A 21,789-nucleotide genomic window follows, 5' to 3' on the forward strand; every position below is an offset into this window, starting at 1 on the left:
CCTAAAGGGCAGCCCGGGATCCTCGGCGGTGATCTCTGCATCGCTCTCTGGTGTCTGCCAGTCAAATATGGCAGATAAGACGTTCAGAAGGTTACTCTTCTTAACTTCATCGGCATCCTGCAAGAAGAAAGACAGAAGGAGATTACAAGACTGATTTAAAGGGACAGGGACAGGCGGATGTCAGCGGACTTTCACTTGTGTGTGTACACGCAGAATAGAGAACTAACATGTTCATCATTGATGAGCGCGGCTTGCATTGTTGTCCGATGCATGCCTGACCAGGCTCCTGCTGCATGAATGGGACCCCCATTCAATAAGGGCTGGGTCCTCGGACGCCCCAGCGATCAGACACTTACCACCTATCCTATGGCCTCATTCACACGTCCATTTAAAAAACAGACTTGTTGCATGGTCGGTTTTGGCCATCTGTGTGTCATCCGTGTGTACATGTGTGTCATCTGTGTATGTGTCATCCGTGTGTGCTCCCTGTGTATGTGTCATCCGTGTGTGATGTATGTGTACATGTGTGTCATCCGTGTGTGATCTATGTGTACATGTGTGTCATCCGTGTGTGATCTATGTGTACATGTGCGTCATCTGTGTGTGATCTATGTGTACATGTGCGTCATCTGTGTGTGATCTATGTGTACATGTGCGTCATCTGTGTGTGATCTATGTGTTCATGTGCGTCATCTGTGTGTGATCTATGTGTACATGTGCGTCATCCGTGTGTGATCTATGTGTACATGTGCGTCATCCGTGTATGATCTACGTGTACGTGTGTGTCATCCGTGTGTGATCTACGTGTACGTGTGTGTCATCCGTGTGATCTATGTGTACGTGTGTGTCATCTGTGTCATCCGTGTGATCTGTGCGTACATGTGTGTCATCCGTGTGTGATGTATGTGTACATGTGTGTCATCCGCGTGAGTCATCCGTGTGATCTATGTGTACGTGTGTGTCATCTGTGTGTGTCATCCGTGTGTGATCTACGTGTACGTGTGTGTCATCCGTGTGTGATGTATGTGTACATGTGTGTCATCCGTGTGTGATCTATGTGTACATGTGCGTCATTTGTGTGTGATCTATGTGTACATGTGCATCATCCGTGTGTGATCTATGTGTACATGTGCGTCATCCGTGTATGATCTACGTGTACGTGTGTGTCATCCGTGTGTGATCTACGTGTACGTGTGTGTCATCCGTGTGATCTATGTGTACGTGTGTGTCATCTGTGTCATCCGTGCGTACGTGTGTGTCATCCGTGTGTGATGTATGTGTACATGTGTGTCATCCGCGTGAGTCATCCGTGTGATCTACGTGTACGTGTGTGTCATCCGTGTGTGATCTACGTGTACGTGTGTGTCATCCGTGTGATCTATGTGTACGTGTGTGTCATCTGTGTCATCTGTGTGATCTGTGCATACGTGTGTGTCATCCGTGTGTGATGTATGTGTACATGTGTGTCATCCGCGTGAGTCATCCGTGTGATCTATGTGTACGTGTGTGTCATCTGTGTGTGTCATCCGTGTGTACATGTGTCATCCGTGTGTGATCTATGTGTACGTGTGTGTCATCTGTGTGTGATCTATGTGCACGTGTGTGTCATCCGTGTGATCAATGTGTACGTGTGTGTCATCCGTGTGTGTCATCCGTGTTATCTGTGTGTACGTGTGTCATCCATGTGTGATCTATGTGAACATGTGTTTAATCTGTGTGTGTCATCCGTGTGATCTGTGTGTACGTGTGTTTCATATGTGTGTGATCTATGTGTACATGTGTGTCATCCGCGTGAGTCATCCGTGTGATCTATGTATACGTGTGTCATCTGTGTGTGTCATCCGTGTGATCTGTGTGTACGTGTCATCCATGTGTTATCTCTGTGTGTGTGTGTTATCCGTGTGTGATCTATGTGTACGTGTGTGTCATCCGTGTGTGATCTACGTGTACGTGTGTGTCATCCGTGTGATCTATGTGTACGTGTGTGTCATCTGTGTCATCCGTGTGATCTGTGCGTACGTGTGTGTCATCCGTGTGTGATGTATGTGTACATGTGTGTCATCCGCGTGAGTCATCCGTGTGATCTATGTGTACGTGTGTGTCATCTGTGTGTGTCATCCGTGTGTGATCTACGTGTACGTGTGTGTCATCCGTGTGTGATGTATGTGTACATGTGTGTCATCCGTGTGTGATCTATGTGTACATGTGCGTCATCTGTGTGTGATCTATGTGTACATGTGCATCATCCGTGTGTGATCTATGTGTACATGTGCGTCATCCGTGTATGATCTACGTGTACGTGTGTGTCATCCGTGTGTGATCTACGTGTACGTGTGTGTCATCCGTGTGATCTATGTGTACGTGTGTGTCATCTGTGTCATCCGTGTGATCTGTGCGTACGTGTGTGTCATCCGTGTGTGATGTATGTGTACATGTGTGTCATCCGCGTGAGTCATCCGTGTGATCTACGTGTACGTGTGTGTCATCCGTGTGTGATCTACGTGTACGTGTGTGTCATCCGTGTGATCTATGTGTACGTGTGTGTCATCTGTGTCATCCGTGTGATCTGTGCGTACGTGTGTGTCATCCGTGTGTGATGTATGTGTACATGTGTGTCATCCGCGTGAGTCATCCGTGTGATCTATGTGTACGTGTGTGTCATCTGTGTGTGTCATCCGTGTGTACATGTGTCATCCGTGTGTGATCTATGTGTACGTGTGTGTCATCTGTGTGTGATCTATGTGCACGTGTGTGTCATCCGTGTGATCAATGTGTACGTGTGTGTCATCCGTGTGTGTCATCCGTGTTATCTGTGTGTACGTGTGTCATCCATGTGTGATCTATGTGAACATGTGTTTAATCTGTGTGTGTCATCCGTGTGATCTGTGTGTACGTGTGTTTCATATGTGTGTGATCTATGTGTACATGTGTGTCATCCGCATGAGTCATCCGTGTGATCTATGTATACGTGTGTCATCTGTGTGTGTCATCCGTGTGATCTGTGTGTACGTGTCATCCATGTGTTATCTCTGTGTGTGTGTGTCATCCGTGTGATCTGTGTGTACGTGTGTGTGTGATCCATATGTACGTGTGTGTCATCCGTGTGTGATCTGTGTGTGCGTGTGTCATCTGTGTGTGATCTGTGTGTGCGTGTGTCATCCGTGTGTGATCTGTGTGTGCGTGTGTTATCCGTGTGTGATCTATGTGTACATGTGTGTCATCTGTGATCTGTGTGTACAAGGTGTATGATCCGTGTGCCATCTGTGTGTCATCCGTGTTTTTCTGATATGCTTAAAGGAAGAATAAAGTTACAAAGCTTCTCCAATATTTGCAATCTTACACATATACAGCACACTGACGGCACACTGGTGTCCCCTGGATGTCATCCGTGTGCTGTACGTGTTTTTCACGGACCCGTTGACTTGTATGGGCTGTGTGTCTGTGCTGCTGGTCAAACACGGACATGTCCCCGTGTCCATCACATGAACACACGGTCAGTGTGAAAATACGGAAATGTGAAAATCCCCATAGATTTTCATTAGCGTGTGTGCCGCTCCGCTCATTTTCCCGGCCTCGTCTGCCGGAGTGACAGGTGCTACATTTTGGTGGCTTATATAGGAGGGTCCTGAGCAGGGAACCACCCTACTTTACCCTTAAAGGGACCCAAGAAATGGGATATTTTAGTGAAATCCAATTTTTCGGCTTTACAGGAAGAATAAATGGTGATGAGCCTGATCCTGGCTGTAATTTAGGAGGTTAATACGTTACATTTGCTACGGACGCCGCTAAATCTCCCACAAATGGCCATGTTTCTCCTCCGTGGACGCGCGCCATGCTTTGATTTACGCCTGTGGCATGTGATAATGGTAAAATAAAATTATTTTCCTTTTTTTTCCCCTCTTTTACACAGATGTGAGATAAATGGGACCGAGCGAACAAATCACCGGCCTCATTACTGCGCACCCTCATTATTTTTGTGTGACATCGGTGGTTCTTTAAATATAAGGGTCCTAACCTTTTCCACATCAGTCTGCAGGCGATTCAGAGCAATATGACAGATCCTGACAGATAATGCACTGCCAGACTCCGGAGCTGCACTTCCCCGCAACGTTTTAATGTAATAACCCGCTTTAATGGTTACATTTATGGACTGATTCCTGGAACTTTTTCAAAAAAATGGAAAAAAAAAAAAAAGAAGAAGTAAATGAATCTCTGAAATCGGAGCCTGTAAAGCAGAGGGGATTTAATTAACTGTCCGGGCCGCACCTCGCAGCCAATCGCAGGCTCCATCCCTCATCCATAACTTTATTTTCCCATTGATTTCCTTTCAATTCACCTTCTTGTATATTTTTCCGTCCTTTAGATGCAGCCTCCTATTAAGCTAAACATATAAAGGCACTTATCTGCCAACGGCCGTGTTGTGTGCGGTCTCCGTGTGGACACAAATCAGCCGGGGGCTGCGCCGGATCTGACTCCCCTGTCTGCTCTGCTTAATGTGACAAGTGGCCCCGGAACGCAAAGCTTTTAGTTTTATATATAACTACTATAACACTGCCCCCTTTGTACAGAAATATAACTACTATAATACTGCTCCCTATGTACAAGAATATAACTACTATAATACTGCTCCTATGTACAAGAATATAACTACTATAATACTGCTCCTATGTACAAGAATATAATTGCTATAATACTGCCCCTATGTACAAGAATATAACTACTATAATACTGCCCGCTATATACAAGAATATAACTACTATAATACTGCCCCTATATACAAGAATATAACTACTATAATACTGCCCCCTATGTACAAGAATATAACTACTATAATACTGCTCCTATGTACAAGAATATAACTACTATAATACTGCCCGCTATATACAAGAATATAACTACTATAATACTGCCCCTATATACAAGAATATAACGACTATAATACTGCCCCCTATGTACAAGAATATAACTACTATAATACTGCCCCCTATGTACAAGAATATAACTACTATAATACTGCCCCCTATATACAAAAATATAACTACTATAATACTGCCCCCTATGTACAAGAATATAACTACTATAATACTGCCCGCTATATACAAGAATATAACTACTATAATACTGCCCCCTATATACAAGAATATAACTACTATAATACTGCCCGCTATATACAAGAATATAACTACTATAATACTGCCCCTATATACAAGAATATAACTACTATAATACTGCCTCTATGTACAAGAATATAACTACTATAATACTGCCCCTATATACAAGAATATAACTACTATAATACTGCCCCCTATATACAAGAATATAACTACTATAATACTGCCCGCTATATACAAGAATATAACTACTATAATACTGCCCCTATATACAAGAATATAACTACTATAATACTGCCCCTTATGTACAAGAATATAACTGCTATAATACTGCCCCTATGTACAAGAATATAACTACTATAATACTGCCCCTATGTACAAGAATATAACTACTATAATACTGCCCCTATGTACAAGAATATAACTGCTATAATACTGACCCCTATATACAAGACTATAACTACTATAATACTTATAATACTACTCCTATGTACAAGAATATAACTACTATAATACTGCCCCTATGTACAAGAATATAACTACTATAATACTGCCCCTTATGTACAAGAATATAACTGCTATAATACTGCCCCTATGTACAAGAATATAACTACTATAATACTGCCCCTATGTACAAGAATATAACTACTATAATACTGCCCCCTATGTACAAGAATATAACTGCTATAATACTGACCCCTATGTACAAGAATATAACTGCTATAATACTGCCCCCTATGTACAAGAATATAACTGCTATAATACTGACCCCTATGTACAAGAATATAACTGCTATAATACTGCCCCCTATGTACAAGAATATAACTACTATAATACTGCCCCTATGTACAAGAATATAACTACTATAATACTGCCCCCTATGTACAAGAATATAACTACTATAATACTGCCCCCTATGTACAAGAATATAACTACTATAATACTGCTCCTATGTACAAGAATATAACTACTATAATACTGCCCCCTATATACAAGAATATAACTACTATTATACTGCTCCTATGTACAAGAATATAAGTACTATAATACTGCCCCTATGTACAACAATATAACTACTATAATACTGCCCCTATATACAAGAATATAACTACTATAATACTGCCCCCTATGTACAAGAATATAATTACTATAATACTGCCCCTATGTACAAGAATATAACTACTATAATACTGCCCCCTATATACAAGAATATAACTGCTATAATACTGTTCCTATGTACAAGAATATAAGTACTATAATACTGCCCCCTATGTACAAGAATATAACTACTATAATACTGCCCCTATGTACAAGAATATAACTGCTATAATACTGCTCCTATGTACAAGAATATAACTACTATAATACTTATAATACTGCTCCTATGTACAAGAATATAACTACTATAATACTTACCCCTATATAGAAGAATATAACTGCTATAATACTGCTCCTATGTACAAGAATATAAGTACTATAATACTGCCCCTCCTTGATACTTACCATACTGTCACTTGCGGTCCCTTTGTCCTGCTTTATGGGCACAGTACTCACTGTGCAGCTTGCGAGGAGGAGCAGCAGTAGTTGTGCGGCGCTGAGTGACTGGCGCATGTCTGATCGGCTGCAGCTGGCGGATGATTCCTTGGCATCACCTGGAATCTCAGCTCTTTATAGAAGCCGAGAACCAAACACCTCGGCGGTGACGCACAATGGAGAGCAATTTGCTGAGTGTTTGATGCGGCGATCGGTGAATGTGTTTTAGGCTGGAGGGGGGGGGGGGGCGCACCTTCTGTTTGTGACTGGAAACTTATGAAAAGGCGACAGATTACATAAAGAGGCGGAATGAAAAGAAGTCACGTCCTGCATCTGCTACGTGTCTATTCACACTGATCATGAGACCCGAAGTGAAGGATCTTCACATATTATACATCAGACCCACTTCTGGGGATCATTTGCAGCTTTCTCAGCCCCATATGACTATACTTTGTATATTATGTTCTTCCGGCAGCTGAGATGCGACTGTGCAGGACCCTCAAGTGATAAAAGTTGCTTGAAAGGGGCCGTTTTTCTTTTTCAACTTAAATGCCTGAATTTGGGGAGAGAAGTTCCTTTTGCAGTTGGGATTAACTTGACATTTGCATTTCTCACTTACAGGCCCTTTTTCACACTACACATACAAGTTATGTTTGTGGTCTGTGGCCATAAATCAGCGGAGAGGAGCTCGGATAAAAGAGTCACAATCACTCCGGTCACTGATGGACGCTCAGTTGACTCGTTCTACAGCAATCAAAGGAAAGTACAACACACAGAGGCCACAGAAGGCTCCATACATATGTATTTAACAAACAAAAAAATGTCTCCCAAAGGAAGATAACCCTTTAAAACTGGGAGTCATCTTGTGAATTTCTAATTCTGCAGGATAAAGGAAAATAGAAAAAAAAAAAGAATATAAATATTTCTGAGATCTGCAGAGCCGTTGCTTTGTAGCGCAGGTGCAGCAGATATGGGACGGTAAACAGCGTCCTAAGTGTCAGCTACAAAAAGCCCCTATACACAGTAAAGTCTGAAGCTGCCAATCTCAGCAGGACAAGAGGACGTGTACTATAGAGGATGTGAACGGCCAGAACTGAAGACATGGTAACGCTCAACACCAGATCTATTTCTTTTCTCTGAAGATAAGATGCCTCCAGCGTGAATGGGAGGACAGAGGCTTCTGGAGGAGGACGAGGGAGGATGAAGGTGTCTGGAGGAGGAAGGAGGACAGAGGCTTCTGGAGGAGGAAGAGGGAGGATGAAAGTGTCTGGAGGAGGAAGGAGGACAGAGGCTTCTGGAGGAGGAAGAGGGAGGATGAAAGTGTCTGGAGGAGGAAGGAGGACAGAGGCTTCTGGAGGAGGAAGAGGGAGGATGAAGGTGTCTGGAGGAGGAAGGAGGACAGAGGCTTCTGGAGGAGGAAGAGGGAGGATGAAGGTGTCTGGAGGAGGAAGGAGGACAGAGGCACCTGGAGGAGGAAGAGGGAGGATGAAGGTGTCTGGAGGAGGAAGGAGGACAGAGGCACCTGGAGGAGGAAGAGGGAGGATGAAGGTGTCTGGAGGAGGAAGGAGGACAGAGGCACTTGGAGGAGGAAGAGGGAGGACATAGGCTTCTGGAGGAGGAAGAGGGAGGATGAAGGTGTCTGGAGGAGGAAGGAGGACAGAGGCTTCTGGAGGAGGAAGAGGGAGGATGAAAGTGTCTGGAGGAGGAAGGAGGACAGAGGCTTCTGGAGGAGGAAGAGGGAGGATGAAAGTGTCTGGAGGAGGAAGGAGGACATAGGCTTCTGGAGGAGGAAGAGGGAGGATGAAGGTGTCTGGAGGAGGAAGGAGGACATAGGCTTCTGGAGGAGGAAGAGGGAGGATGAAGGTGTCTGGAGGAGGAAGGAGGACATAGGCTTCTGGAGGAGGAAGAGGGAGGATGAAAGTGTCTGGAGGAGGAAGGAGGACATAGGCACCTGGAGGAGGAAGAGGGAGGATGAAAGTGTCTGGAGGAGGAAGGAGGACAGAGGCTTCTGGAGGAGGAAGAGGGAGGATAAAAGTATCTGGAGGAGGAAGGAGGACATAGGCTTCTGGAGGAGGAAGAGGGAGGATGAAGGTGTCTGGAGGAGGAAGGAGGACAGAGGCACCTGGAGGAGGAAGAGGGAGGATGAAGGAGGACATAGGCACCTGGAGGAGGAAGAGGGAGGATGAAGGTGTCTGGAGGAGGAAGGAGGACATAGGCACCTGGAGGAAGAGGGAGGATGAAAGTGTCTGGAGGAGGAAGGAGGACAGAGGCATCTGGAGGAGGAAGAGGGAGGATAAAAGTGTCTGAAGGAGGAAGGAGGACATAGGCATCTGGCGGAGGAAAAAGGAGGATGAAGATGTCTGAAGTATAGAAAGAGAGAGAATGAAGGCACCCGGCAGAAGAAAAAAGGGAGGATGAAGGCATTTTGGAGGATGAGGACAGATGACAGAGTCAATTTGGAGGTGAAGGAAGGAGGATGGAGGCATCTGGACGAATAGAAGAGAAAACTAAGGCATCTGATGGAGGAAAAGGGAGGACATAGGTGTCGGGAGGAGGAAGAACAAAGGTGTCTGGAAACAGTTTGGAAGAGGCAGAGGAAGGATGGAGGACGGAGGAGGGAGGCAGTTTGGAGGAGGAGGACAGAGGAAGTGTGGAGGAGAAGGAGGCATTTTAAAGGAGGAGTGAGGACAGAGGCAATGAGGAAGTTTGGAGGAGAAGGAGGGAGGACAGAGGCAGTTTGGAAAAGGAGGCCGCATTAGGAGGGAGATGTCTAGAGGAGAAGGATAGGGGGTGAAGGCATCAGGTGGAGAAAAAAAAGGAAGACAAAGGCATCTGGAAGAGGAAGAACAGCAGTGTCTGGAGTGGGAGGAGGGAGGACGGAGGCAGTTTGGAGGAGGAGGGAGAACGAAATGACTTTTATCCCTCTTTTTGGAGGTTTCTCATGATTCTTCTATAACAGTCACTGAAAATCCCACAGCACACATGTGGCATCCAAGTGTTGTCCGATATTTCACAGATCCATAGACTTGCGTTGGTGAAGTTGATCTGACACTCCAATCAATATCAGACCGGTGGCCATATTTTTGTGCGAATGACTCTGTCCGAGGGAAAAAAACCCAAATCAGATAATAACAGCCCCATAGACTTTCATTGGCGATTATACTATCCGTGAAAAACACAGGTAACACTCAGACGAGAAAAAACGAAGTCTGAATGAGGCCTTAAATGAAAAGTAATACTAAGACCGTAACACATTGTAATGATGAGAATACGGCCTTAGGCTTCTTTCACACATCTGTGCAAAACATGAACGTTTTGCAGAGTGGGTGGTGAATGTGCGTATGCGTGTGTGTCCTTTCTGTGTGACATCTGGATAGTACACGTTCAGCATGAACTTCTATACTCACCTGTCCTCAGTGCTGCTGTCACCGGCGCTGCTGTTACTTCCGGGTCCACGGTGAGTGCAGTGAATATTCATGAGCAATAATGAGCGGGACCTGGAAGCAACAGCAGCACCGGAGGCAGGAGAGTATACAAATGCTTTATTTTTGTGACCTGTGTTTTCTCCGGCGCGTATCACACTGATGTAGCATGCATCCCATCAGTGTGAGGATATCTTGCTGTGTGGTGCACACGGAACTGACACACGAGGGGTCTTCTGCTGTAGAGCTTTAATGAACCGGATTTCACATGACACCAGAATCCTCATTTTCAAGTACATTTAACTCAATGTATTTATTAAAAGAAAAAAAAGGCACCAAACAAACTGAAGATCTAAAAAACAGATTTTTTTTTATTAAATATACTATACTGACATTTTCACACACAAAAAAAAAACCAAGCAAATACTTTACACATCCCCCCTGGTGATAATTTGGGGTATATTTACATTGTATATGGTTCTGTGGCTGCAGTGACCCACATGGGACAGAAATACCCCGAATACTCTATAGTACAAGGGACCGGCACGCGACTCCTTCACTCCATGTTGTGGTCCTCGCTCTCGGCCACCGCTGATTCGCCTCCCGACCGCCTCTTCCCGGCGCTGACGGACTTCTTCTTTCTCTTCTCTTTCGGCTCCTGGTTGCCGGCCGCAAGGTTATCATTGTGGGTGGAAATGTGGTCGAGCTAGAAAATACAGATCAGTGGCAGCGAATAAATCACAGGAGCTGGGGATAAAATGCACAAAAGCAGACGTCCTCCATATTGTTTTTATCATAGAGTCCATTTGGCATGCAGAATAATTCATGTGTTCTAAAAAGAGACGCATTGCAGGGGCCGGAATAATGAGGGGGGTCCCTCCTCGACCCCATAATAATAAGCAGGGGCCGAAAGAATGAGGGGGGTCTCTCCTCAATCCCATAATAATAAGCGGAGTCCCTCCTCAACCCCATAATAATAAGCAGGGTCCCTCCTCAACCCCATAATAATAAGCGGAGTCCCTCCTCAACCCCATAATAATAAGCGGGGTCCCTCCTCAACCCCATAATAAGCAGAGTCCCTCCTCAACCCCATAATAATAAGCGGAGTCCCTCCTCGACCCCATAATAATAAGCGGAGTCCCTCCTCGACCCCATAATAATAAGCGGAGTCCCTCCTCAACCCCAAAATAATAAGCGGAGTCCCTCCCTGACCCCATAATAATAAGAGGGGTCCTTCCTCAACCCCATAATAAGAGGGGTCCCTCCTCAACGCCATAATAAGAGGGGTGCCTCCTCAACGCCATAATAATAAGAGGGGTCCCTCCTCGACCCCACAATAATAAGCGGGGTCCCTCCTCGACCCTATAATAATAAGCGGAGTCCCTCCTCAACCCCATAATAATAAGCGGAGTCCCTCCTCAACCCCATAATAATAAGCGGAGTCCCTCCTCAACCCTATAATAATAAGTAGGGTCCGTCCTCAACCCCATAATAATAAGCGGAGTCCCTCCTCGACCCCATAATAATAAGCGGGGTCCCTCCTCGACCCCATAATAATAAGCGGGGTCCCTCCTCGACCCCATAATAATAAGCGGGGTCCCTCCTCGACCCTATAATAATAAGCGGGGTCCCTCCTCGACCCCACAATAATAAGCGGGGTCCCTCCTCGACCCTATAATAATAAGCGGGGTCCCTCCTCGACCCTATAATAATAAGCGGAGTCCCTCCTCGACCCTATAATAATAAGCGGAGTCCCTCCTCAACCCCATAATAATAAGCGGAGTCCCTCCTCGACCCTATAATAATAAGTAGGGTCCGTCCTCAACCCCATAATAATAAGCGGAGTCCCTCCTCAACCCCATAATAATAATAAGCGGAGTCCCTCCTCAACCCCATAATAATAAGCGGGGTCCCTCCTCGACCCTATAATAATAAGCGGAGTCCCTCCTCAACCCCATAATAATAAGCGGAGTCCCTCCTCGACCCTATAATAATAAGTAGGGTCCGTCCTCAACCCCATAATAATAAGCGGAGTCCCTCCTCGACCCTATAATAATAAGTAGGGTCCGTCCTCAACCCCATAATAATAAGCGGAGTCCCTCCTTGACCCCATAATAATAAGTGGGGTCCCTCCTTGACCCCAAAATAATAAGCAGAGTCCCTCCTCGACCACATAATAATAAGCGGAGTCCCTCCTTGACCCCATTCATGGTACAGATAAATGATTACCAGCGTTTTGCTGCCTCTGCACAGCAGCTTCACGTCGTCCGTGCTGATCGTGGTCCTTTTCGCATGTCTGTGTAAGAAGTGAAGAAACGGACGTTACTGAGCTGGAGATAGCGGCGGTGAGCGAGGCAGGGAGGGCTCGTCCGGGGGCCGCAGACGTCTTACATTCCTGCAATCAGAAGCCTGGAGACATCTTTATAGAAGAGAAACAATGGGAATCCTCTAATAATTTTTATTTTATTTTTGCACATAGAAATATTGTGATTTTCATGGATAAAAATGTCACATTTCTTCAACTTCATGGAGACGGAAACCCTGTGTCTATTGGAGGGGGAGATGTTGACCCCTGATAAAACCTTCACTGGCCCCTGGCTCCTCTGATGTCCATAGATAGGTTCTGCACCTATGCGCCGAGCAGGATATCTGACTCTTACTGACCCTGAACTAGGCCCTAGCTAATGAGCGGGCGGGATGAGCACTAGTCCACCCCACTAAGTCCTAAAGAAAACACAAGGAAAACAAACAACTTATATCCAACATATCTTGGGTGAAAGGAACACCAACATATGTTTCTCCAGATGATTGCAAGCCGACTGCTTGCAACCAGGACCATAAAGAAACTTAACTCTATCACCAGCAAGATACCAAAGGGAAATGCAGGTGTATAAAGAAGGATAGCAGCTGAAAGGAAAAGATCTCTACAGGGTCCTAAAGGGGGAAGAGTAAATTCTAACAGAGAAGACACAAAACTCCAATCACGCCACAGAGGAAAGGATGGAGTATCAAGGAGCAGTTTGTGAGGCCAAACGCAGCGACCTTCTGCAGCCGGACACCACAGGGTTGTCTGTCAACCGTGACATTTTTGCTGTTTGACTGCAGAGCTGTTGTCACGTTGCCAGCGCTGCAGCCAATCACTGACTTCAACAGCTCTACCGTTGTAGATGGTACAGGTCGCTTAGTACACTGACTGGCTGCAGCGCTGTTGACGGGACGGCAGCTCCGAAGACACACAACAGAGACTGGGGCAGCTGTGGAGACTGGCCGCCAGACCTGGGGACGCAACCTTTTTTGAGATTGAAAAGCCCCTTTAAAAAAAAAAAAAAAAATTATAAGAGTAAATGTTAACATCTTTAAAGTTAAGAAAAGGAAAAGTCAGAGTAACCCTTGAGGAGGTCGCAGAGAGCAGATGATGGGGGCGGTGGAAGCAATCTGGATATAAGAAAGCAATTACATCCCATTACTGAGCGCCATCATCACACAGCAGCGCGGCAGCTGCGGGGACTGAGGACCCTGCGATACCTTCACCCCCTTCTACCGGCGGATGAAGAGTCTCAGGACAATGGAGACCTGCAATTACCCCACAAAGGCTCCTTACACCTGCACACCGGCAAACACTGAGCTCTGCACGGAGGAGAGCCAGGCATTAGTGCCCTGACGTCAGGAGCCTTTCAGCCAGAGGCGCGCGGAGGACCACTTTACAGAGGACAGATGTTACCTCTCCGCAGGAGACGCTCGCTCCGATCACAGCGATCAGAAACCGTACACAATGGGCAGCGAGAGAGAAAGCGAGGCTAAAGGAAAAAATGCTCAAGAGCAAACAAGTGGCTTCTGTGATGTATGTGCACAGTGACTGCACCAGCAGAATAGTGAGTGCAGCTCTGGAGTATAATACAGGAGGTAACTCAGGATCAGTAATGTAATGTATGTACACAGTGACTGCACCAGCAGAATAGTGAGTGCAGCTCTGGAGTATGATACAGGAGGTAACTCAGGATCAGTAATGTATGTACACAGTGACTGCACCAGCAGAATAGTGAGTGCAGCTCTGGAGTATAATACAGGAGGTAACTCAGGATCAGTAATGTAATGTATGTACACAGTGACTGCACCAGCAGAATAGTGAGTGCAGCTCTGGAGTATAATACAGGAGGTAACTCAGGATCAGTAATGTAATGTATGTGCACAGTGACTGCACCAGCAGAATAGTGAGTGCAGCTCTGGAGTATAATACAGGAGGTAACTCAGGATCAGTAATGTAATGTATGTACACAGTGACTGCACCAGCAGAATAGTGAGTGCAGCTCTGGAGTATGATACAGGAGGTAACTCAGGATCAGTAATGTATGTACACAGTGACTGCACCAGCAGAATAGTGAGTGCAGCTCTGGAGTATAATACAGGAGGTAACTCAGGATCAGTAATGTAATGTATGTACACAGTGACTGCACCAGCAGAATAGTGAGTGCAGCTCTGGAGTATAATACAGGAGGTAACTCAGGATCAGTAATGTAATGTATGTGCACAGTGACTGCACCAGCAGAATAGTGAGTGCAGCTCTGGAGTATAATACAGGAGGTAACTCAGAATCAGTAATGTAATGTATGTACACAGTGACTGCACCAGCAGAATAGTGAGTGCAGCTCTGGAGTATGATACAGGAGGTAACTCAGGATCAGTAATGTATGTACACAGTGACTGCACCAGCAGAATAGTGAGTGCAGCTCTGGAGTATAATACAGGAGGTAACTCAGGATCAGTAATGTAATGTATGTGCACAGTGACTGCACCAGCAGAATAGTGAGTGCAGCTCTGCAGTATAATGCAGGATGTAACACAGGATCAGTAATGTAATGTATGTACACAGTGACTGCACCAGCAGAATAGTGAATGCAGCTCTGGAGTATAATACAGGAGTTAACTCAGGATCAGTAATGTATGTACACAGTGACTGCACCAGCAGAATAGTGAGTGCAGCTCTGGAGTATAATACAGGAGGTAACTCAGGATCAGTAATGTATGTACACAGTGACTGCACCAGCAGAATAGGGAGTGCAGCTCTGGAGTATAATACAGGAGGTAACTCAGGATCAGTAATGTATGTACACAGTGACTGCACCAGCAGAATAGTGAGTGCAGCTCTGGAGTATAATACAGGAGGTAACTCAGGATCAGTAATGTAATGTATGTGCACAGTGACTGCACCAGCAGAATAGTGAGTGCAGCTCTGCAGTATAATGCAGGATGTAACACAGGATCAGTAATGTAATGTATGTACACAGTGACTGCACCAGCAGAATAGTGAGTGCAGCTCTGCAGTATAATGCAGGATGTAACACAGGATCAGTAATGTAATGTATGTACACAGTGACTGCACCAGCAGAATGGTGAGTGCAGCTCTGGAGTATAATACAGGAGGTAACTCAGGATCAGTACAGGATGAGTAATGTAAGGTATGTACAAAGTGACTGCACCAGCAGAATAGGGAGTGAAGCTCTGGAGTATAATCCAGGATGTAACTCAGGATCAGTAATGTAATGTATGTACACAGTGACTGCACAAGCAGAATAGTGAGTGCAGCTCTGGAGGATAACACAAGATCTAACTCAGGATCAGTAATGTATGTACACAGTGACTGTACCAGCAGAATAGTGAGTGCAGCTCTGGAGTATAATCCAGGATGTAACTCAGGATCAGTAATGTAATGTATGTACGCAGTGACTGCACAAGCAGAATAGTGAGTGCAGCTCTGGAGTATAATACAGGAGGTAACTCAGGATCAGTAATGTAATGTATGTACACAGTGACTGCACAAGCAGAATAGGGAGTGCAGCTCTGGAGTATAATACAGGAGGTAACTCAGGATCAGTAATGTATGTACGCAGTGACTGCACAAGCAGAATAGTGAGTGCAGCTCTAGAGGATAACACAAGATCTAACTCAGGATCAGTAATGTAATGCATGTAAACAGTGATTGCACCAGCAGAATAGGGAGTGCAGCTCTGTAGTATAATACAGGAGGTAACTCAGGATCAGTAATGTAATGCATGTAAACAGTGATTGCACCAGCAGAATAGGGAGTGCAGCTCTGGAGTATAATACAGGAGGTAACTCAGGATCAGTAATGTAATGTATGTACACAGTGACTGCACCAGCAGAATAGTGAGTGCAGCTGTGAAGTATAATGCAGGACATACAGCTATTCTGTGCAGTTATCACACTATCCCCTAATTGTTGTCACCCCCAGCAGATCAGTGACAATATCCTATTCTGCCGGTGACCTGACTGAGGGGTGCAGGGATCCGGCGATCCCCGTGTATCATCGCTCTCACACTTACCGCGCAAACTTCTCAAGGTCCTTTGCAAACGTTTCTGTTGAGTGAGGAAAAAAATGGAAATTAGATCCTTAATTAGTGAGGCTGGGAAAACTCATCATTAAAAATTTTGGAAGGACATCAAGGCAGAGGAACGCCTCACGTGAATTCTCCAGCAACCTAAAAACGACAATGTGACGGTAAGCCACAGATGGGGGGATGGGATCTATGAGGGGGGTGGGGAGCGCAGCCACTAAAAGGGGTCTCTGGTTTAGGCAAATACAGCTTAATCTTTGTATAATGAAGACCTGTATGTCATTATTTATTGTCACTTTACAGCTCTGAACATTTTCAAAATCTTTACGTGATGTCGGAGAATAATAAATATCCAGAGACTGAAAATGTATCCACACTAAAGACTCTGATCTAGAGGAGCGGCACTGATACATTGTAACAAACCAGCCAGGCCGGAGAGCTGTGTAGACTAGAACCATTGTAACAAACTCTCAGCAGTGAGACAGTCTAATACAATAGGACACTGCTGAGATATATGGGAGTCTTCACAGATTAGACCTTGATACGATAGGTTTATTTTCCGTGATTCCTCTTTATCTCATTCTCTACTTTACAGTGCCTTGCGAAAGTATTCAGCCCCCTTGAATTGTTCAACCTTTTCTCACATTTCAGGCTTCAAACATAAAGATAAAAATGTTAATGTTCTGGTGAAGAATCAATAACAAGTGACACAATTGTGAAGTTGAATGAAATTTATTGCTTATTTTAAACTTTTATAAAAAATAAATAACTGAAAATTGTGGCGTGCAATATTATTCATCCCCTTTAAGTTAATCCTTTGTAGCACCCCTTTTGCTGCGATTACAGCGGCAGTCTCTTGGGGTATGTCTCTATCAGTTTTGCACATGGAGAGGCTGAAATTCTCGCCCGTTCTTCCTTTGTAAACAGCTGGAGCTGAGTGAGGTTGGATGGAGGCGTTCGTGAACAGCAATTTTCAGCTCTTTCCACAGATTCTCGATTGGGTTCAGGTCTGGACTGTGACTTGGCATTCTAACACCTGGATACGTTTATTTGTGAACCATTCCATTGTAGATTTTGATTTATGTTTTTGATCATTGTCTTGTTGGAAGACAAATCTCAGTCCCAGTCTCAGGTCTTTTGCAGACTCCAACAGGTTTTCTTCAAGAATGGTCCTGTATTTGGCTCCATCCATCTTCCCATCAATCTTAACCATCTACCTGTCCCTGCGGAAGAAAAGCAGGCCCAAACCATGATGCTGCCACCACCATGTTTGACAGTGGGGATGGTGTGTTCAGGGTGATGAGCTGTGTTGTTGCTTTTACGCCAAACATATTTGTCATTGTGACCAAATAGTTTGATTTTGGTTTCATCTGAGCAGAGCACCTTCTTCCACATGTTTGGTGTCTCCAGGTGGCTTGTGGCAAACTTTAAACAACACTTTTTATGGATATCTTTGAGAAATGGCTTTCTCCTTGAAACTCTTCCATAAAGGCCAGATTTGTGCAGTGTACGGCTGATTGTTGTCCTATGGACAGACTCTCCCATCTCAGCTGTAGATCTCTGCAGTTCATCCAGAGGGATCATGGGCCTCTTGGCTGCATCTCTGATCAGTCTTCTCCTTGTGTGAGATGACAGTTTGGCTGGACGGCCGGGTCTTGGTAGATTTGCAGTGGTATGATACTCTTTCCATTTCCATATGATCGCTTGCACAGTGCTCCTTGGGATGTTTATATTTTGGAAATCTATTTCTAACCAAATCTGGCTTTAAAAGTCTCCACAACAGTATCCTGGACCTGCCTGTTGTGTTCCTTGGTCTTCATGATGCTCTCTCTGCTTTACACAGAACACTGAGACTATCACAGAGCAGGGGCATTTATACGGAGACTTGATTACACACAGGGGCTTATATTTATCATCATCAGTCATTTAGGACAACATTGGATCATTCAGAGATCCTCAATGAACTCCTGGAGTGAGTTTCCACTGAAAGTAAAGGGGATGAATAATATTGCACGCCATAATTTTCAGTTATTTATTTTTTTAAAAAGTTTAAAATAAGCAATAAATATCGTTCAACTTCACAATTGTGTCACTTGTTGTTGATTCTTCACCAGAACATTAACATTTTTATCTTTATATTTGACGCCTGAAATGTGGGAAAAGGCTGAAAGATTTAAGGGGGATGAATACTTTCGCAAGGCACTGTATAACAGTCTTTTCTATGGAGTTGTTAGTGAAGGAGGTTCCAGAGAACCAGTCGGTCTCCGGTCCTCACAAAACTAGGGGCAAGTAAGTGGGTAAAGACCTCTGTCCCTGGGGGGAGCGCGCTCTTACCACATTGGTCATAGGTCATATCTCTAATTGTTTTGATCGCATGCTTGCTAAAGGTGACTTGATAATCCTCGCCGACCTCCTGGCAGATGTTCCCCACAGTATAATGAAGGGCTTTCTTCAACTGATGGGAAAAAAGCAAGAAAGGATCAGTCTCTGCGCCTCGGAAGACTTAAATATCCAACATTATCAGAGAATTTGTTTGCAAATTGTAGACGACCAAAAATGTGTTGTTTTTTTTTTTAAGCCAAATCCTCAGCATTATTGTTCAGCAGCGAATCCCAGAAAAGTAGCGCGTGATTTTTTTGTTTCCCTACAAGTCTTATGCAAATCACCGTGAAGCCGCGGCCTCAGCCCAGCAGCAGCCACCAACTCTCCATTCACTGACAAGAAGCAGAGGGTGTGAAGACCGTGATCAAATAAAACACATATGGAAAAATCTATCCTTCCTTCAAAGACAATTTCCTGGTGTAATTAAAAAAAAACACACACGATTTCTGCCAGACGGTATTTGTGTAAGATTTTGCATCTTTACGACCTTGAACTTTTACGAAAAATTGCCAAATCTTATTAAACTGGGACGTGACTCGACAAAAGAGCAAGAAATTTACTATAATGTGGCCAGAAAAACTGGAAAGTGGATGAAGTTTAGTCCCAACTTATAAATGGTGCAGATTTCATGTTCTGGGGGCACGGATAGCCCAAAATACGCGCCTTATAATAAACTTACAGACGTCCGCGACAAGAGCAAGACCCGAGAATAAAACTTCTGTCCGGATCAACCCCCCCCCAAAGAAGAGGAGAAAATGATCAGACGTCGAGGATTCTGTATTTATGAGCAACAGGAAACTCATTTAAAGGGGGTTTCCATAAAGAAGCGGCTGAGAATCGAGTGGGGACGTGACCGCCGCTCTAATCACTGAATGCACAATGTCCGGGGTCACCAGGAAATTTAGCTCAAGTCCCCAAAAAAAAACCAAAACAACATTTAACCCATTCTGTGGCGTAATAAACCGCAATACTAGAAATATATTAAAGGCGATTGTGATCACCAAGGAAACAGCGGCGGGTTCCACTTTAAAATCAGTGCATTCTTTTATGGTTTTCTTTTTGTATATGGATTGGTGCAGAAAACGTTTTATTTTTTCCCTTTTATAATGGACCTCACAGTATAAAAAAAAAAAATAAAAAAGATTGACATAGCACAATATAATTATATATATATATATATATATATATATATATATATATATATAAAATACACACACACATATATATATATAATACACATATACATACATATTTATATTACATATAACATGGTCTATCAAAAATAATGTGACTAAATAAAATATAGATATATAATAAATAAATGGTTCTAGCACTGATGAGACATTTTTTTCTCCTGACTTTCTTCATCAATTATGAAGTCATCGCACAAATGTGACGTCATTACACAGCTACACGGCGGTGACACAGGCGCACATCACTGAAGCCGCCAGCAGAGGGCGCGGTGAGCGAGGTGCCGGTGTAGTTACTGCACACGTCCGCCAGATGGCGCAGTGAGCACACAGTAACAGTCCCGCGCTGTACTACGGTACGAGTGAATTGTAAAAAGTCATCCCGTTCCACCGGCCGAGCTTCACCGGACACTCCGCAGATAACCGGTACACGAGTCACTATAAGCTGTCACCTCGGTTTGCTCCCGTGCCTGCTCCTCATTCTCCGCCATGACGCCCCCTAACGAACACCACCCGTCACAACCTCCTTCCGCACTTTACCGCCAAAAGTCAACTACGGGCGCTGAGGTGGACCAAACTAGACTACAACGCGAAGCGTAAATGATAGCCAGTTTGTGCTGTTGGATCTCCTGGTCATTCCCTTGTATGTGTTTATAAGCAGAGCTTTCCTGCAGCTGAAGAACTACAAGTCCCAGCAGGTCAATTTCAGGGCTACACATGCCATTATTTACACTATTTCACGGCCCTCGGTTACAGTTTGTGTCTCAGAATTCAGATTTCTGGGCGTTCGCTCCGATTTCTAGACTATTTCATCCTTAAATGAATTTATGGTTTAGAGATGGCGGCCCACAGAGAGGCCTTGAGGGTGCGGGTCAGGGCCATAGAGAGGCCTTGAGGGTGCAGGTCAGGGCCATAGAGAGGCCTTGAGGGTGCAGGTCAGGGCCATTGAAGGGCCGCGATGGTGCGAGTCAGCGCCATCGAGAGGTCGTGAGGGTGCGGGTCAGGGCCATAGAGAGGCCTGAGGATGCGAGTCAGGGCCATCGAGAGGTCGTGAGGGTGCGAGTCAGGGCCATCGAGAGGTCGTGAGGGTGCGGGTCAGGGCCATAGAGAGGCCTGAGGATGCGAGTCAGGGCCATCGAGAGGTCGTGAGGGTGCGAGTCAGGGCCATCGAGAGGTCGTGAGGATGCGAGTCAGGGCCATCGAGAGGTCGTGAGGGTGCGAGTCAGGGCCATCGAGAGGTCGTGAGGGTGCGGGTCAGGGCCATAGAGAGGCCTGAGGGTGCAGGTCAGGGCCATAGAGAGGCCTTGAGGGTGCAGGTCAGGGCCATTGAAGGGCCGCGATGGTGCGAGTCAGGGCCATCGAGAGGTCGTGAGGGTGCGGGTCAGGGCCATAGAGAGGCCTGAGGATGCGAGTCAGGGCCATCGAGAGGTCGTGAGGGTGCGAGTCAGGGCCATCGAGAGGTCGTGAGGGTGCGGGTCAGGGCCATAGAGAGGCCTGAGGATGCGAGTCAGGGCCATCGAGATGTCGTGAGGGTGCGAGTCAGGGCCATCGAGAGGTCGTGAGGATGCGAGTCAGGGCCATTGAGGGGCCGGGTCAGGGCCATAGAGTGGCCTGAGGGTGCGGATCAGGGCTATAGAGAGGCCGTGACGGTGTAAATCAGGGCCATTGAGAGGCCGTGAGGGTGCAGGTTAGGGCCATAGAGAGGCCTGAGGGTGCGGGTCAGGGCTATAGAAAGGCTGCGACGGTGTAAATCAGGGCCATCGAGAGGCCGTGATGGTGCGAGTCAGGGCCATCGAGA

The 21,789-nt window shown here is 45.4% G+C and overlaps 1 protein-coding gene across 2 annotated transcripts; it reads right to left on the reverse strand.

Annotated features, from left to right (window-relative positions):
* Window positions 1-20,550, reverse strand: CENPS (centromere protein S). 2 transcript variants are annotated; one of them, XM_075328036.1, is made up of 5 exons: window positions 20,444-20,550; window positions 18,754-18,874; window positions 16,408-16,441; window positions 12,296-12,362; window positions 10,412-10,772 (listed from the first exon to the last, which is right to left on the reverse strand). In XM_075328036.1, the coding sequence occupies exons 1-5, from the start codon at window positions 20,480-20,482 to the stop codon at window positions 10,623-10,625; spliced, it is 411 nt and encodes a 136-aa protein (XP_075184151.1). In that variant the 5' UTR covers window positions 20,483-20,550; the 3' UTR covers window positions 10,412-10,622. The 2 variants fall into 2 exon arrangements, with proteins under 2 accessions (XP_075184152.1, XP_075184151.1); XM_075328037.1 differs by lacking the exons at window positions 10,412-10,772; window positions 12,296-12,362 and adding an exon at window positions 1-117.
* Between the last annotated feature and the right edge of the window lie 1,239 nt (window positions 20,551-21,789).

The sequence above is a fragment of the Anomaloglossus baeobatrachus genome, chromosome 11 (assembly GCF_048569485.1).
Source record: "Anomaloglossus baeobatrachus isolate aAnoBae1 chromosome 11, aAnoBae1.hap1, whole genome shotgun sequence".
Lineage (NCBI taxonomy): Eukaryota > Metazoa > Chordata > Amphibia > Anura > Aromobatidae > Anomaloglossus > Anomaloglossus baeobatrachus.

Coding starts and splice junctions, on each gene's coding strand:
- CENPS (XM_075328036.1), bottom strand. CDS start 20,482: ATGGCGGAGAATGAGGAGCAGGCACGGGAGCAAACCGAG. Junction 18,875..20,443: donor AGGCACGGGAGCAAACCGAG/GTGACAGCTTAT, acceptor TTTTCCCATCAG/TTGAAGAAAGCCCTTCATTA. Junction 10,773..12,295: donor GCAGAGGCAGCAAAACGCTG/GTAATCATTTAT, acceptor TGTATTTTCTAG/CTCGACCACATTTCCACCCA.